Below are 17,942 nucleotides of genomic sequence, written 5' to 3'. Positions count from 1 at the left end.
ACAGAAGGCAGGAGCCCTAAGGGGGTTGGGGATGGCTCCAGAATGGGGTCTGAGAAGGAGATGGAGAAGACTGTTCACGCAACACTTCATAGTGGCTTGCTTTCCGCAGGGTCATTGGCAGGGCGGTCCCTAGGCCTGGAGCGCGCTTCCCGCCCATCCCCAGGCCCTGCTCCAGGTCGGCCTCCTGGGAACCATCCCGTCTCGCCAGCACACCCTGTCCCGAGGCCGCCTCTGATCTCCAGGCTGGGCCTGGTCCCCACGGCGCTTAGTGCAATCATGACTTAAACACCTATTACAGGACGCTCAGTCTTTAGTGCTTGTCTCTCCGCGGCTGGGCTGACTACTCCCAGCACGGACACTGAACTCTTCGCCCGCGATGCTCCGGAGCGCGGGTCACCATTGGGTTGAACTACAGCTCCCAGCATGCTCCGGGCCGGCAACATCCGGAGCCCCTGGTGGTTGCCTAGCGACCGGGCGTGTCCCGGAAGACGGGCCCGGCGCGGGGCGAGACTTCCGGGGCGGCGGTTGCATCAGATTCTAGGAAGTGTCTGTAGCCGCAGCTGCGGGTCCGGGATTCCCAGCCATGGCAGATTCCTCCGGGCAGCAGGGTGAGCGGCGCGGCCGGGCCAGGCTGAGGGCGGCTGGGGGCCTGATTGGGCGCTGGGTGCTCGGCTCGAAGGGCGGCGAGTCCTTATGTCTGAGGGACCCGGGTGCCTGGGTTCTGAGGGGCGGAGGTGCCTGGGGTCTGAGGGGCGGCAGTGCCCGAGGTCTGAGGGGTGTCAGTGCCCGGGGTCTGAGGGACGGCACGTCCTTGGGTCCGAGAGGCGGGGTGCCTGGGGTCTGAGGGGCGGTAGTGCCCGGGGTCTGAGGGGTGTCAGTGCCCGGGGTCTGAGGGACGGCGGGTCCTGAGGTTCGAGGGGTGGCACGTCCTAGGATCCGAAGGACAACGGGTGCCCGGCTCCGAGGGACGGCCACTGGGACCCCTGGGACCCCTGCATGAGGGTCTGCCAGACCCGTGGCTGGGGCACAGACCCCGCGGGGACCCGAGCCCGACCGGGGCGCTGCCCAGACCACCCAGCCTCAGTTTCCTCCCTTGGTTCCTGCCGAGGTCCCCTTGCATCCTCACCCCGGGAGGTGGCCCTACATCAAACAGCCTCTCCCCAGCCGGTGCCTGGGCGGGCCCTCGCTCCCTCTTGCCCCAGCTGGACTTTAGAGGGGAGACAAAGGCCCAAGAGTTGTTTTGGTTTTCTGCCCAGACCTGGCAGCTTCCGGGAGGTGGGCGGAGGGCACCTGAGGTTAGTACTTAGGGAAATGGGGCAGAGGACGCCAGGGGTACGCGTACACACAGTAAAAGGGCTTGGGGCTTTACGAAGGCTTTCATCTCCAGTTCCGCAGGCAGTCCATTGCAAGCTGATTGTCAGAGCATTACTGCCCCATTTTACTGCCAATCCGGGAGGTTCCCCAGGGACACAGCTGTGTCAGCTCCCCCAGTCACTCATGTCACCAGCGGGTAGACCTTGAGAGACCAGTGGGTCTTCTCTCACTGTCCCTCCAGCAAGATTTTAGGTGCTGGAAAGGCAAGAGACTGGATCAGAAAGCCCAGATTCCTAACAGTCTGGAGCAGGCTTTCCAAAGGAAACATTCTCAGTATCTAGTTTTTAATTCTTTTGGCTGGCAAAAATTAGATGCAAGTTCTTCTAAGACATCTCCAGCCCCCACCCTCAGTTTAGATCATACCAAGATTTCCTTAGCATCTGGTGGTGCCCTTTGCCCCTGAGGGTTTATCGGGTTATAGATAGGTAGTTATGACAACCCGGGTAATCTGGCGGCATGGGGACACCCAGATAACAGGGCTACACTCTTGTGCCAAGTGGCAGGAGGTAGTCACCTTCCAGGCATGCCGCCTACCACTCTACTGTGTGCCTGGATTCCAGCACCATCTCCACCCATCCCAGAGCCAAGCAGCCCTCAGAAGTCACCCAGATTCCTGTAAAACAGCATCATAGTTAACAGCCCCAACTCTGGAACCACCCTGGAAGGGCCAGGGTCCCAACTCTGCCTCCCGCCCCACAGCAAACCATGGGTAATGGCTCCTACCTTGGAGCATGGAGCGTAAATGAATTAATAGATGGGAAGGATGTAGAACAGTGCCTGGCACTCAATAAGTGCTGTGTCCATGCTGAAAGTTAGAGCCTGTTTGTTTTCAAACTAAAAATGTGTTTTTGTTCATTTGTGAACGTAAATGACGTATTAGTAGTGTTTTGTATCTTGTTTTTAAAAATAGCTTTAGAATTTTAGGTTTTCAGAGCCTTGTAAGAATTGCCTTCTTTTTGGAGCTTGCCATATAGGTTGGGATTGCCCTCTCCAGGCTGTCAGGGCAGCAGGCAGATTGCCCAGTCCTCAGCCTGCGCACAGCATCTCCAGCCAGTATTCTTCTGCCCCAGGTCATGGCCCACCTGCCTTTACTATCACCTCGTCACATCACACACACACTCTCAAAGATGAGAACAGGAAATAAAATCCAATCGTAGGCCGGGCGCAGTGGCTCACACCTGTAATCCCAGCACTTTGGGAGGCTGAGGCGGGCAGATCACGAGGTCAGGAGATCGAGACCGTGGTGAAACCCTGTCTCTACTAAAAATACAAAAAAAATTAGCCGGGCGCGGTGGCGGGCGCCTGACTACTGGGAGGCTGAAGCCGGAGAATGACGTGAACCCGGGAGGCGGAGCTTGCAGTGAGTCGAGATCGCGCCACTGCACTCCAGCCTGGGCGACAGAGCGAGACTCCTTCTCAAAAAAAAAAAAAAATCCAATTGTAAATGCTTTCAGTGACCATCTTACCAGATTTTTCAAGGAGGCCCTCATTTTTGTACCATCTTCCCTAAGTTGACTCAGAAGGTCTATTTGTCTTTCCTGATCTCACTGGGTGTACAACTTCTCCTTTGTAGTCTTGAAGGTGCATAGGCTTGGTGCCTGTCCAAGAGCCTGATTATTTCAGAAGAATGAGTTTCATTTCTGAGGTTTCTGGGGTAGATGGAACCTACCTCAGGGCCTTTCCGCGCAGACTGGGGATACCACTTGGGCGGCTGCTCATCAGGTCAGACTTATAGTTTAATTTTTATACAGTTTAATTCAAGGGTCTTCATAATAACACAGCCAGCATTTTTTCAGCATGAGTCTGTGCCAGGCACTGCTCTAAATGCTTTGCATCTGTTATCTCCTGCCACCCTCGGGGGAACCCCTTTGAGGAAGATCCTGCCGGCATCTTGTACAGATGAGAATCCTGAGGTTCAGAGAAATCAAGCAATCTGTCCACCATCACGACTAGCCAGAGGCACAGCCAGGCTCCCAACCTGGGCAGCCTGACTCAATAGGGACCTTAACTGCTGTGCTGTGCTGTGCTGTGCTGCCTTTGATGATTCTCTTCAGACTCACAATAACTCAACCCAGTGAGTTAAGGCAGGCGAGAATAAAGCTGATGCCCTTCGATGTTTTCCCCAGAGCCACGTGAAATGTTTGCTCCTCTATGAACTCAGGTACTATGTTTCCAGGTATTTGAAGAGTCTTAGGCAGTACCCTTGGGGTGGAGATTAAGCCATTTCCAGTGTGGGTGCTCTGGGTGGCAATATTGCTGTCTGATCACCCCACAGGCTCATTGTGAGGGATGTTGGATTCCCCTAATAATGAATAACCTCCCTCCCAGTAAGGAGGAAGATGGAGATGCCGTTCTTGGGGGTGAGAGAGGATGCCTGGGGGCCACCTTTGTGAACGAGTGGCAGCTGGACCTCCGGGGCTGGTGACCAGGACGGGGAGAGGGAGGGGAAACCCTCACCTGTGGGAGGAGGCTCTGGTCTCTGGGATTGGGTGGTGTTGGCTCCTAGTTGGTGAGAGCAGGGGTGCATGCCCCTCTCTCCTCCCCACGATTCATGTCTGGGGGCTTTTTCCAGTCCCCTTTCTGAGCACTTCTTGGGCAGGGAGTGGGTCATTGGGAAGGACCCAAGAGGAGCAGCTATAGAGGGTGCGACCAGGGGAACATTTGCAGAAAGGGAGTAATCTGCAGGGTGAGATGTTGCCTGGACACCCACCCACAAGATGAGGACCCTGGTGGGACCTTTGAAGTAGCAGGGTCAGAAGGCAAAGGGTCAGGGTGAGTGAGGGGTGCAGACCCCCACCAAACTGAGGCACTTCTTAGGAGCTCAGACCTGCTGTAAAGGGGTCTGCATTTTAGCAAGCTGCCCACCCATGGGGAAGCTGGTTTAAACCTCACTTGCTGGGCCCACCCCAGAGATTCTGATTTGGCAGGTCTCTGGTGAGCCCAAGAATCTGACTTCTCTGGATCCTCCAGGTTCTGCTGCTGATGGCACACCAGGGCCATGCCTGGAGTGGAGCTGGGAGAGCCTCAAGGGAACGCAGGAAGAGAAACAGGGCAGCTGGGAGAGGTTTAAATGCTGACAGGAGGCCAGGCATGGTGGCTCACGCCTGTAATTCCAGCACTTTGGGAGGCCGAGGTGGGTGGATCACCTGAGGTCAGGAGTTCTAGACCAGCCTGGCCAATATGGTGAAACCCCGTCTCTACTAAAAATGCAAAAATTAGCTGGGCATGGGGGCGGGCGCCTGTAATCCCAGCTACTCAGGAGGCTGAGGCAGGAGAATCGCTTGAACCCGGGAGGCGGAGTTTGCAGTGAGCCGAGATCATGCCACTGCACTCCAGCCTGGGTGACAAGAGCGAGACTCCGTCTCGAAAATAAATAAATAAAAAAAATAAAAATTAATAAAATAAATAAATAAAAAGTAAGTGCTGATAGGAAAGAACCAGAGAGAGGGAGAAGTCGCACTGCCACAGTTGTTTGACGTGTCGGGGATGTTGTTCATTTGGTGTGGCTTTGTTTTGGTATCTGTGCTGAGTGATTGCTTGGTACTTACATGTGATTTCAATAAATGTTCTGTAGAGACTCCACCTTTGTAGCCGGTGATAACCACCATCCACCTTTGGGACAGTCCCGTGTCCCTCAATGTGTTGATGAACTGAACTGCAAGGCCACCCGGTGGTGGACATTCCCTCCCGTGGGGGCAGAGCAGGAGTTTCGGCACAGAGTGTGCAGGCTCCATGATGAGGGCCCATGTCGAGGAACAGGTCCCTGGGAGGTTTTCCATCTGCTCAGAAGTGTTCTCATCTGATCTCAGCATCAGACTGACAGACCACAGCCTGGCTCAAACCCATGACCACTTGAAAGCTGACCTATTTTTATTTGTTTCCTCGAGACACACTTAAACGCAGCTACCACAATTACCCAAATGACTGTCTGCGTCCATCTCATGGAAGCCTGTCATTCTGTGCTTCCCTGGGCACCAGCACCTTTCTGCTCTGAGAAGAGCCTTCCCAAGCGTGGACTTGGTTCCCTTTTGATGAGCCATCTAGGCTGCTCTAAACGGTACATTTAAGAATGATGTGATCCAAGATCAAGGCAGATTTGGTAATAAGCTTTTAAAATAATAAAATTAATTAAATAAAAATGAGTGTGTGATCCCTAGGAAAACTCCAGGAAATTCTCTGTGTGTAACATGCAGCTATTACAATAACAATAATAATAATACCAGAGCGATTATGATAATAATGATGGCAAACGGGGCCCCTGGCTCTGTGCCAGGCAGCTTTTAAACATTTAATAAGCGTAATTTGACTTAATGGCCTGCAGTTTTACAAGGCTGATGTTATGAGCGTGTTTTACCATGAGGAAATGCCGCCGTGTGTGTGAGTATAGGCACTCAGCCCTGGAGGGCATCGGGGCCGCCCCTCAGGTCTCCAGAGAGAGGATCCACAGCGGCTTCAGTTCCCAGACTGCTTCCTCAGCACTCAAAAGCCACTGCAGCCATTAGGACATTTTATGTTTTTCTCATTTTAAAAATAGCAGATGCTTACTGCAGAAAATGTAAGCAATGAAGAAAAAGAGGGAATTAAAATCACCTGTAACCCCCTCTCATCAACCATCGTCACTGTCAGTGTTCGGGCCGTTGCTGGTGGTCTCCATCAGAATCGATGCTGAGTGTGAGAGGCGCATGACTGTCAGCTCGCTGTCTGAGCTGGAAGCTGATGCTGTGTCACTGTTTCTCAGGGTGCTGCTGTTGTCTCTTCTTCCCTCTTGCTGTCATGGAGTCCAACCCAGGCATGAGCAGTTGCAGAAGACCAAGGCTCAGGGAGGGGACAGGGGAGAGGAGTGTGGAGGGTCAGCACCGGGGAACGGCTTTCGAACTGTGGCCTGATCCGTGAGGGGACAAGGCTCACCTTCCGGCTCTGTCCATCCCTCTGGCAAGTTCTCTAATCTTTAGTGAACTTCATTTTCTTTATCATTAAATGGGACCACTGCTGGCAGCTGCAGAGCTGTTGGAGGGAAATATCCAGCTAAACTAGAAGTCTCCTGGCTGGAAGTTGCTCTGCAAAAGAGTTTGTAGGAGTCTGATATTTATTTAGAGTTAGTTTTCCAGGACCTCGCTTTGGGGTGCTTGGAGCTGCCATGGTGGGTCTGCCTCCGCCTCCGTCCTCCCTGATCTCATCTCCAGTTGGGAGGAGAGCGCATCTCCATGTAAGCAGCCTCCTTCTCAGAGGGAAGCCACGGCAGTGCCAGTGCTGACACTGGGCATGTAACTGTGGGGATGGGGCAGGTGAGAGGCCCTCAAGAGCTCCCGGCACCCCCCAGGCGCCTTCAGTGGGTCCAGAGTCCGCCCGTCTTTCTCTTTCCTTGGACTGTTGGAAGAGCTGAAGTAAAAACTGACTTGTTCTTGTGTCTCTGGTATCTTTGGGCAGCAGGGCTCCTGCTCAGCAAGTCCCTGGGGGCTCAAAGCAGCAGAGGCTGTGGCCGGTTCCCAGCACTGGTCCTTGTGCAGGTATCTTTCTGAGAAGGGTGCATGAGGCCCAGTGCCATAGGGGAACGTCAGCCCACCAGCAGTGGCATGCACTCTGTGGTGCCATTCTGCTGTCCACTCATCTGTTCCCTCGGCAACTTTAGCCGGTATCTGGAATGTCACACGCTCAGTTGTAGATGCTGAAGATCGAGCAGTGAATAAGGTAGATGGAGTGGTGGGGCAGGTGGTGAAGGAAAGAAATGCGGGCATGTGTTAGACAGGGGTGCTGTGGAGAGAAAGAGCAGCCAGGCTCAGCGTCTAGAGGCAGGCGCCATATGGACAGGGAGTCCTTGAAGACCTGGTGGGGAAGCCAGCACCTAGCAGAGCTGTGAAGGATTAAGGGGCCTGCTGGTATCTGGGGAGCATGCCCCCTAAAAAAGGAGCAGCAGGTGGGGGGCCCATGGCCAGCATGAGGACAGGCTTGTGCTGCTGGCAACGTGGGTGTTAGGGGGCAGTAATGTGAACTTGTCCTTTTCAGCAGGGCCGCAGGAGCCCTGTGGCTGTGAGGCGAGAGCCATGCTAGCTACAGGTGGCGGTGTCTGGCTTGCAGGAATCCAGGTGACAAGGGCTGGCTCTCAAGTCCAAAGCCTCTTGAGTTAGAGGCCCCGGATCCTCCCGTGGGTTGGCTATGGGTGCTCCTAAGGATAACTTGTAAAGGGGTGTGATTCCAGTTTTGGCTAAGAGTGTGCCCAGAGCTTTGCTTCTGGGTGCCTGTGGCTGCTTGGAGTGGGTGGCCATCTTATTGGGGACAGATGGGACAGTGGCTCCGTGCAGTGGGAAGGAGGCAGGGCAAGTTAGAGGGACGCTGCACTCGTCATCCCACCAGCGAGAGTCATCCCAGGAAGCCACTTTAAGCCCTGCATCCATGTTGAGACTTCAGGAAGGCTCTCCCACACAGTGCCCACCCCTTGACTGCAGAGAAGAGGTGGCTTCAGGACATCTTCTCCGGCAGCCATGGAGGCTGGGCCCTGGGGCATCACGTGGCTCCGTGGGCCCCCTGGCGGGTGAAGAGCTCGGCCCAGTGGGGCATTCTTGCTGCTGCAGCTGTGCACTCCGTTCTGACTCATCTTTGCTGACACCACAGCGTTCTGGGAAGTGCCAGTTATTGGCCTGACACGAAGGGTTTTCCCCACACTAAGCAAAGCAGAGAAAGACATTCGTGTGCAGTTACCCCCGCAACACACTCTGCTCTCTGTTTTCAGAAGCTGTGTGGGTTTGGTTGGGGTTATTCTGGCTCTGTGCCAGGAGTAAACATGGAGATGGGGGACAAAAGGGAATGGGAGAAGACGGAGAGGGGGACTGTGATGTGCAGGGCATCCACGCCCCATGGCTGTGATGTCGGGCAGCCTGTGCCCAGGAAGGGCAGCTGGCACAGCAAGGGGTGGCCAGACATGTGCTTTCCTACCCTGAGTGAACTCTGGGGTGAGAGGGTATCTGTGTGGAAGGAGCAAGCATCGGTCCTTTTCCCACAGTCCTCTCATCAGACACAATCACTGGTTCAAGGTTTGGATGCACCTGTGCTCATGGGCTCAGAGACCAGACTCCCTCCTCTGGCCAGAAGCGTGGCACCATCTGCCTGCTCTGCCCCCACTTTAGGGACGTGGGCTTTGGACACAGCACCTGGTCCCCAGCTCCCATGTCGGAGGTAATTGCAGGCAGATATTCCTTAGAATGGTGAGATAGATTTTATTCCCTAATTCCTGACAGTAGGGGAAGGAGCTGCGTTCCCTGCCAGTTCAGCAGAGGTGACCTTTTGGATTTCAAGGGAGTATGATTAGCTGGGCCTGGTGGCATGTGCCTGTATTCCCAGCTACTCAGGAGGCTTAGGCTGGAGGGTCACTTGAGCCCAGCATTTTGAGGCTGTGATGAGCCTTGATTGCACCACTGCACTCCAGCCTGGGCAGTAGAGTCAGACACTGTCTCTAAAAAATAAAAATAAATAAAAATTAAAAAAGGGAGAATGAAGGAGGAGAAGGAGGGTGAGCAGGGGCTCAAGTGAAAAACGCCATGGGGCTGGTCAGCGTGCATGTGTCAAGGCAGCCTTGTCTATAGCTGGCAGTGGTGAAAGTTAGGGTTCTGCTCCTCCTCCCAATGGTGACATGCGGAACAGTGGCTCTCAGGTCCTTGAGTGACACACCTGAGTGGTGGAGGTGCACGCTTACTACTTTGAAGGCTCTAAGGAAGGAGGCTGGGGCCTGGGGCCAGGGGCCAGGTGAGGCTGGCTGGAGCAGCCACATTCTCCTGGCAGCCCTGTGCTTTCTTGGGCTGGTCCTTTGAGGGGGCCCAGTCCTCCTGAGGCTGTGGCCTTGACCTGAAGAAGCCACGCTAGAGTCCAGCTGTCTCTTGGTGCAGGGGTGTAAATGGCACATGTTGTCAATGTGGGGTTTTCCCTACCCCTCATCCCTCAGCACCCGGAGGGAGAGGGTGCTGCTGCGGTAAAGAGGCTTGAAGTTGGTTTGGTTTGGGGGATTTTTGTTGTGAGTTTTTAAAAATTGAGATTAAATTCACGTAACATACTTAGCTGACAGGAGGGATACCATGATCGTGTAGGTAGCTTTCCCAAGGCGAGGCTTATCCGTTACACTCCAGATGTGCTGACCCCTGTGATTTCCCCAAATGTCAGAAACTGAACTGCGTAATTTGTGGTGGTGTGGAACTGTGTTCATGCTTTCCGTGGTAGAAAAAATAAATTAAAAATGTAAAAACTAAGTAATTTATATGACATAAAATGAAAAGTGCACAATTCTGTGGTATTTGGTGCACAGTGTTGTCATGCAGCCTTCAGTTCTGTCTAGTTCCAAAGCATTTTCATCACCCAAGAGGAAACCCATCCACACCTGTTAGGCAGTCACTCCCCCGACCCCAGTCGACGCGCTGCCCCTGTGCCTTTGCCTGTTCTGGATGTTTGGCGTCCAGGGAAGGGCTTGAGCACCTTTTTCCTTGGTTCCGTGCCATCCCCTAGTTCCTGTCTTTCTGGCGGCCTCTGGGCTGCCTGCCTGCCTGCCTGCCTGACACCATGTGCCCTCTGTCTTTGCAGCTCCTGACTACAGGTCCATTCTGAGCATTAGTGACGAGGCAGCCAGGGCACAAGCCCTGAACGAGCACCTCAGCACGCGTAGCTATGTCCAGGGGTACTCACTGTCCCAGGCAGACGTGGACGCGTTCAGGCAGCTCTCGGCCCCGCCGGCTGACCCCCAGCTCTTCCACGTGGTTCGGTGGTTCAGGCACATAGAAGCGCTCCTGGGTAGCCCCTGTGGCAAAGGCCAGCCCTGCAGGCTCCAAGCAAGTGAGTAACGGAGTGGGTTCCCTGGCCATTAGAACCTCTCTCCCAAGGTCAAAGGCTTTCTCCATCACCCTGGTGCTTACCTGGCGCCTGCGGATACCCCAGAGGGAGGCTCGCCTAAGTGTGTCTCGAGCAAGTGGCCTGGATGGGCAGATCCAGCGCTTGCTGGATGGAGGTTGGGATAAAATCACGCCCCATGGAGTCGGTTATTCAGGAGCAATATGTTCACATCACTGGTGTGGCAGGATTGCCTGAGGTGGTGGGGTGCAGAGCCGCTGCGGCTCTGGGGTTCCACGTAGCATGCCCAGGCCACGGGCCCTAGCCTTGTGATCTTTAGCTAAGGCTGTGCCTGGCTCTGGTTGACTCAGTTCTTTCTCTTTATTTTTTCCATAAGATTGTAGCGTGTCTATCCTCCAGCTTTAGAATCGTAGAATCCTAAAGTATTAATTGGCATTGAACTTCTTTTTTTTTTAAATTTTGAGACAGAGTCTCGCTCTATCGCCCAGGATGGAGTGCAGTGGTGCGATCTCTGCTCACTGCAAGCTCCACCTCCCGGGTTCACACCATTCTCCTGCCTCAGCCTCCCGACTAGCTGGGACTACAGGCGCCCGCCACCACGCCTGGCTAATTTTTTGTATTTTCAGTAGAGATGGGGTTTCACTGCATTAACCAGGATGGTCTCGATCTCCTGACCTCGTGATCCGCCCACCTCGGCCTCCCAAAGTGCTGGGATTACAGGCATGAATCACTGCGCCCAACCGGCATTGAACTTTTTAAAAATCAGAAATAAGTCATTTTTTCTCTTTGAGATGATGTCTGTCCCATAGCTCCAGCCTGTTGGTGCTAGTTGTGTCTGTGGAACGTGCCTGTGGTTATTTGCAGGAGATACTCCTGGGGTGCCTGCATGGCTTTGTCACTCTGTGGCAGATCTGAGGGGGCTCCATGCCATCATCACTGAAGTATGCCTTTGGGTGGCTCAGCTCCTGTGGCTGTGGGCACTCCTCCACCTTCATGTGGGGGCAGGTTTAGTGCTGTTTTCTAGTGGTCCTAGCTGTAGCTGGCAGCCTTCTGGGGGCTTCTCCAGACTCTGTTGGGGCCTGGGATTTGGAACATGCCACCCCGCCTCTGCCATGGGTCAGGCCTCTGCTAGACCACTGTTTCAACCAAGGTGGAGGTGGGGACGTCACATCTCCTAGGGGTCGTGTTTTCTGGATAACTCTGCAGCAGACACTCCTTCCCCAGCGTAGGGTGGAGGCCGTTGCTGTGCAGGTCATGTCCTTCCCCATGTAGCCATTCCTGCCTGAGCCTCCAGCGCGGTCACCCAAGTGACACCTGTGCTATGAGGTGCCTTCTCTCCAAGGGCCCGGGTGTCAGGTTGTTCCCCCTGTCATGTGCCATTCCAAGACACAGCCAGAGGGGGGCAGGATTAGGGAGGGTGGAGCGGGCCTGGTACGTCCAGCTCAGCAGTGGCCTGTCCAGTCTTCCCTCATAGGGACATGTTGAAAGAGCAGCACAGACACAAGCCTCCATCCACACTGTGAGATGAAGGAAGGGTTTTACTCCTGCAAACACCTTTTAACCTCCAGAGAGGAAGCAGAGCCACGTTGCTGTGTAACAGAATGGACCGTGGATAGCACTAATGGAGTTGTTGTGCCCTCCCCAGGTTCCAAATCCTCTCATCACCCAGGCTGCGCGAGAGGCTGCCAGGGTCTGCTTGTGCCAGGAATCATGGGCATTATGTCAGGCGACCCTCACTCAAGCTTGGTGTACACTGAGCAGGGCTGAAGGGGGAGGTGGGAGCTGGAGTCTGGGACTGCTAGAGCATCCAGTGACCTCGAGTCAGTCCGAGGCGCCATGGAGTCCAGTGTAGTGTCCTCGCCCATGTCCCTGGGATGACAGTAGCTGTGGATCTCCCTCCATGTAGCTATGAGAATCAGAGCCGCTTCCCCCACTAAATGGGAACACCCTCTATTTCCATTGCTCGTGCTCCCCAAGCACGCACCTTCCTTCCTGGCACAGTGGGCCGTGTACCCCTCCTCCTGCTTGCCCTTCCACCTCTGTTGGCCATCCCAGCAGTATCAGATGTGCCTGTGTCTGGCCCTCAGTGTGCCCGCCTGTTACCAGCCCCTCCCATGTGCTTTCTGTGTCCTGTCTCCAAGATCCTCTCAGACATGGAAAGACTCTGTTTGGCCGGGCGCAGTGGCTCACTCCTGTAATCCCAGCACTTCGGGAGGCCAAGGCGGGTGGATCACGAGGTCAGGAGATTGAGACCATGCTCGCTAACTCGGTGACACCCTGTCTCTACTAAAAATACAAAAAAGTAGCCGGGCGTGATGGCGGGCGCCTGTAGTCCCAGCTACTCGGGAGGCTGAGGCAGGAGAATGGCGTGAACCCGGGAGGCGGAGCTTGCAGTGAGCCGAGATCGTGCCACTGTACTCCAGCCTGGGTGACAGAGTGAGACTCTGTCTCGGGGGGGAAAAAAAGTGGAAAGGCTCTGCTTAACCCCCAGGTTCCTACTCCTGTGAAGCCAGACCCCTTCCTGGGGGATCCGTTCCCTGGATCGCCAGCCTCCAGCACGGAGGTCCACTGGATATCAGGACGTTGAACTTGTTGAGCACTTCTCACCTGCAGTGGAGGCTCAGCCCTTCCAGCCTGCCGGCCTCTCCCTGCCCCCTGGGAAGGAGTGTCAGCCATACCCTTCACTGAGGAGGGTGTGGGTCTGTCAGACCCCGAGGCCATGGTTTTAGGAACATGAAGGTTTGGTGTTGCTCTCACCTCTCGGATGGAGGACCCTTAACTTCCTGATGAAGGATTTCTCTCCATGAACCCCTTGCTTGGGTCCTGTCTGCATCTGGTGTGATGTAGGCAGACTGCTTGCCACTTCCTGGCTTCTCTCTCCATCGTTCTGTCTTCAGCCTCTCACATCCCTGTTTCAAAGCCATGTCTCTCATGAGCGGTTCACAGTTGTTCTGTTGTTGGATCACTCAGGTAAGGGTGGGACTGTGGAATCAATGAATGTGTGTTCATTTTTTCCAAAGAAACAAAAGCACAGGCCAGGCGCGGTGGCTCACGCCTGTAATCCCAGCACTTTAGGAGGCCAAGGCAGGCAGAACACAAGGTCAGGAGTTTGAGACCAGCCTGGCCAATATGGTGAAACCCCATCTCTACTAAAAATACAAAAATTGGTGGGGTGTGGTGGCGGGCGCCTGTAGTCCTAGCTACTCGGGAGGCTGAGGCAGGAGAATCGCTTGAACTCGGGAGGCAGAGGTTGCAGTGAGCTGAGACTGCGCCACTGCGCTTCAGCGAGATTTTGTCTAAAAAAAAAAAAATAGGGCAAGGGTCCTTATGTGATATCTCTCAGTTCTTCCCTTTTGCAAATCTGAATTTGTATATCTGGGCCTGGTAACCCGTTTTCCTGGGGAGCCCATCGCCAGCTGTGTGGAGATAGCAGCCTTAGGGGAGCTGGAATGCTGGCTGTGGCCAGGCTTCTTGGACGAGCTTTCAGTCCTGTGAACCCTGGGCCGTTTCCTCGTAGCAGGATGAGTATGATGATCCCGCGGCCTCATGGCTGTGTTTCTGGGCAGCATCTCCAGCTGTCTGAGATGGCAGCAGTGTCCTATTGAAGGAGCTCCAGGGTCTTTGTGAGGGAGGAGAGTGATGGGATCCTAGAGTGGCCGTTTGAATGCCTCCAGGCATTGAGTGAGATTCTCCTTCAAGGGCTTGTGAGGCATTTAAAGTACACCGAGGCCAAGCTGCACTTGGCCTCAATAAGCACATGATGTTTGCTTAAGATTGGAGATTGCCTACGCTTTCCAGAATCTGACCACCTGTGACTGCTGGAACTTACCTAGAGTGGGGGCTCCTGCTGAGCACTGGACCTCTGTCCCTCTCCTGCCCCATCTCCCACCTGCCCACACTACCCCCACTGCCCAGACACGGTGCAGCCGCCCTCCTTCCTCCCCTTGGCCTGTTAGTCATCAGCGTCTGCCGTCCTGGCTTGTGTGGCCTGAGCAAGAGCCGGGAGGCCAGGAGATGGCTGGTGCCCAGGACCAACTTCCCCGTGATCAGTGTGTGGCGATTTGCTGGCCATGCTGCCAGACCCTCTGGCACAGAAACCAGGGACGGGAGGAGGCAGGATGCGAGCACCCTGGTGAGCTGCCAGGTGGCCTGCTGGGGTGGGCACAGGTCAGTACTAGGAGTATCCATCTCATAGGCCTTCCTGGTGCCACTCAGCAGAGACATGTGGAGCCCTTCCCAGGGCCAGGCACCAGCTGGGGTCAGAGGTGCCCAGCAGAGCATAACGCAGAACCTGGACCTGTGGGCGACGACTGTGGAGAAAAGTGGGGATCTGCTGAGGGGGCAGGGCGGGCAGGAGCCGGCTGAGGGCAACGGGAAAGTCACCAGGTACCGTCCTCCACACCTAGCTTTGCAGGATTGACGTTTCAGAGGGTGAATAATCACCCTGTGGCTGCCCCTGGCCCCAGGGACAGAGCTCTGCCCCTTCAGGGATCTCAGATGCAGGTTGTGTGAGGACAGCCTTGTGCCAGGTTGGAAGCCAGGCCTGGAAGCAGTATGGTCAGAGCAGCCCAGGCAGCCCGCAGGTGAGCGGAGGGGAACAACTAGGGAAGTCTGGCCAGGAGGAGGTGACCGGACTGAGGGGCTGGCTGGTGGGGGTCTCCGCCTGGAGGCTGAGAGGAGCTCAGGTTATTTATGAAGGCAATATAGACCTATGTGGAGCTTGAAGCCCAGTGTCTGGATCACAGTCTGCTGTGTCCGAAGTGATGAGGAGGGGCTGGGCTGGAGCCAGTCTTGCCTGCTGGCCGTGGCCACAGGGGGTCCTTTCTGCTCTGACTCCTGGCTTCTGTTGCCAGGGCTTGGAGGCTTGGAGGTGGCCTCTGTCCCAACAAGAGTCCTCAAAATCCTCAGTTTGTCCAGGTGAGGGATCCTGGGTGGGGGAGGTTCCCAGGGCTGCAGCAGCACAGACCATACCTTGTCAGTGTTAAGCCCTGACTGACCCAGGAGTGCCAGGTGGTGTTGTGCTCACTGCCAGCAAGGAGCCAGTATTTGAAGAGCAGTGGAATGTGCTGGGCGTGCTGTGTAGGCATTCCTCAGCCCTTCTGGGGTTCTAAGGGCGTTATTGGGGTATGCTGCCATACAGAATATGAGAAAGCAAAAGAAAGACGCGGTTGTCGGGAGGCAGATCTTGCAGTGAGCCGAGATCACACCACTGCACTCCAGCCTGGGCGACAGAGCGAGACTCCTACTAAAAAAAAAAAAAAAAAAGACGCGGTTGTCTTTGAGCTGCGTAATGTTGACCGAGGTTCGTGTGGTTTCACATTGTTTCCATTCCATGGAAAGCTATAGTCCCGTTGTCAAAACCAAGTCTCCAGATGAAGAGGCGACTTGCACTTCCTGGTGCTGCCCCTGGACCCTGATCCTGCTCTCTCTGCCTCCCAGGCAAAGGCCGGCGCGTGCAGCCCCAGTGGTCCCCTCCTGCTGGGACCCAGCCATGCAGACTCCACCTTTACAACAGCCTCACCAGGAACAAGGTAAAGAGAACACAGATGCCGTGGCACACGCACACGATGGGGAGGCAGAAGGCAGGACTGCCCATGTGCCTTGTCACACAACAGACTTCCCTGTTCCTTGTGTTGGGCTCTGGAGTTCCATAAATCCAGGTTTAAGTTCCTTCAGTCGCTTCCGTGTTATAGTCTGTGGCCCAGAGGCAGAGCTGTCCTCTGAAACCCACACACGTGAAGTATCACGCCTCATGTGGAAGCCTGCCCATGACTTCTGGGCATGGATCACCCTGGCTTGTCTCTCGGACTCTGCCCAACCATGAATACTTGAGGTCATCCACAGCCAGGCCTTTCAGGAGGACATGTGGTTACAGCAGGTGGCACTGTATAAGCCAAGCAGGATGGACAAAACGGCAAACTGGCTGGTTGTTGTTGGGAGCACAGCAGGTTTTGAGAAGAAGGCAGGATTGGTTCCTAACAGAATGGAGTTTTCATGGTTTGCTTGGCTCAGGGCATGGCCAGTGACTCCAGTGATTTCAGACCAGGCTCCGGCCAGGGCTGCTTGGATTTCCATCAGGGAGCACGTTTAGCAGACACAGAGTCAGGTGTGAGGGAGTTCCTGGCCTTCCTTGGGAAACTGGTTGAGGATGATGCCCCCAGAGAGGTCTGAGGTTGGTGGGATGTTGGGGAGTGGTGCCAGAACAGCGGTGAGCAGCACCACGATGCAGGGGTCCTGGCCTCCAAGCCGGGCTCATCCAACAGGGACTGACCCTGGCCAAGTGTTGTCTTCCTCAGTTTCTTCATCTGTAAACAGAAAATGACATAACCTACGTCCTAGAGTGTACTGCGTGTTGAATATTTAGCTCAGGGCCTGGCACATGGTAGCTACTCAGTAAATATAAGCTGTGTTATTGTTAAATAAGCAGCATTTCAACAATAAATAAAATCATTGATTCCCTTTATCGCCTCCCTCCATAGATGAGTAGAACCCCAGGGAGGAAGAGGCTCCACCCACCCAGGGCTCAGTTGGTGGGAGGTGCCATACATCTCACTGGGCTCCCACTGAGACTGTGACTTTTCACAATAAAACAAAATGGTCTCTGTTGAATTGTTCACACAAGACACAAACCACACTGTGATGTTTGTTGCTGTTTTTGATAATCCTGTGCAGTGTTTCTTGCATTTCTTGTGATCGTCATTCCTTCATTCCTAACAAAGGAAGTGTTCATACCTCAAGATGGGAAAAAGGTGACGTGGTATTGCTGTGGGCCAACCGTCTATGACGCATCTCACATGGGGCACGCCAGGTAGGTCCACCGCGGGGTGTCCCTGCAGCTTCAGCCGTTGCACGCACAAGTCAGAGCCATTGGGATCCACAGCAGCGATCTTAGGTCCACAAAGATCTTAGATCTGCTACAGAGACCTGAGATTTGAGGAATCAAGCCTGAATTTCTTCTCTTATTTTTAAGATGAAAATTTTAATTCCATAAGTAATCCATATTCACTGCAGAAAGATTACAGATCACCAAAAAGAAAATGTCCATAGCCCCACTGCTAACATGCTGGACTCGACCTGGGCACTTTTTCTCACATACCTTAAAGTTTTCTCTCATCCCTCAAGCTCTCGTGGGGTCCCCAGATGCTGAGTTCCCGTGACACTCAGACCTGACAGGCCTGACGCTGAGTTGGCTATCACCCCCCCGACCACTGGATGGTCATGGCTGTAGCTCCTGACGAGTAGCTGGCTGTTGGGGTAAATGCCACAGAGTCCTTTTATTTGTTCATGTTTTAGTTGCAGTGCCAAGGTCATGTATAGTCAACCCTTGAACAACCTGGAGGGTAGAGGGTGTGACCCTCTGCACAGTTGAAAATCCACACATAACTTTTGATTCCCCAAAAACTTCACTACTAAAATAGCCTCCTGTTGACCAATAGCATGCCAGTCAATGAACACATATTTTGTATATACATTACATACTGTATTCCTAATGACAAACGAAGCCAGAGAAAAGAAAATATTATGAAGAAAATCATCAGGGAGAGGAAATATATTTACTATTCATTAGGTGGAAGTGGATCATTATAAAGGTCATCATCCTTGCCATCTTCACGTTGAGTAGACTGAGGAGGAGAAAGGGAGGGGGGTCTTGCTGTTTCAGGGATGGCAGAGAAAATCATATATAAATCGACTCATGCAGTTCAAACACATGTTGGAGGTTAAGCTACACATATCGTCTGGTT

The 17,942-nt window shown here is 54.1% G+C and overlaps 1 protein-coding gene and 1 non-coding gene across 13 annotated transcripts in view; both read left to right on the top strand.

Annotated features, from left to right (window-relative positions):
- The first annotated feature begins 478 nt into the window (after positions 1-478).
- Positions 479-17,942, top strand: part of CARS1 (cysteinyl-tRNA synthetase 1) — a 56,318-nt gene continuing 38,854 nt past the window's right edge. For 2 of the 12 annotated variants that reach the window (XM_063728338.1, XM_063728339.1), the window contains exons 1-4: positions 491-608; positions 9,937-10,185; positions 15,640-15,731; positions 16,920-17,008. In XM_063728338.1, coding sequence (XP_063584408.1) covers positions 584-608; positions 9,937-10,185; positions 15,640-15,731; positions 16,920-17,008 — 455 coding nt within the window. In that variant the 5' untranslated portion in view covers positions 491-583. Of the gene's footprint in view, positions 609-3,017; positions 3,097-9,936; positions 10,186-15,540; positions 15,732-16,872; positions 17,009-17,942 lie in introns of those variants that run through there. The other 10 variants (XM_063728340.1, XM_063728343.1, XM_063728344.1 and 7 more) reach the window with 10 other exon arrangements.
- LOC112135681 (U1 spliceosomal RNA) lies at positions 9,413-9,575 on the top strand. The gene has a single exon (XR_002916929.1). It is a non-coding gene; the product is annotated as a U1 spliceosomal RNA (small nuclear RNA).

The sequence above is a fragment of the Pongo abelii genome, chromosome 9, assembly GCF_028885655.2.
Source record: "Pongo abelii isolate AG06213 chromosome 9, NHGRI_mPonAbe1-v2.0_pri, whole genome shotgun sequence".
In the NCBI taxonomy this organism is placed as follows: Eukaryota; Metazoa; Chordata; class Mammalia; order Primates; family Hominidae; genus Pongo; species Pongo abelii.
This window is presented reverse-complemented; position numbering and strand designations above follow the sequence as displayed.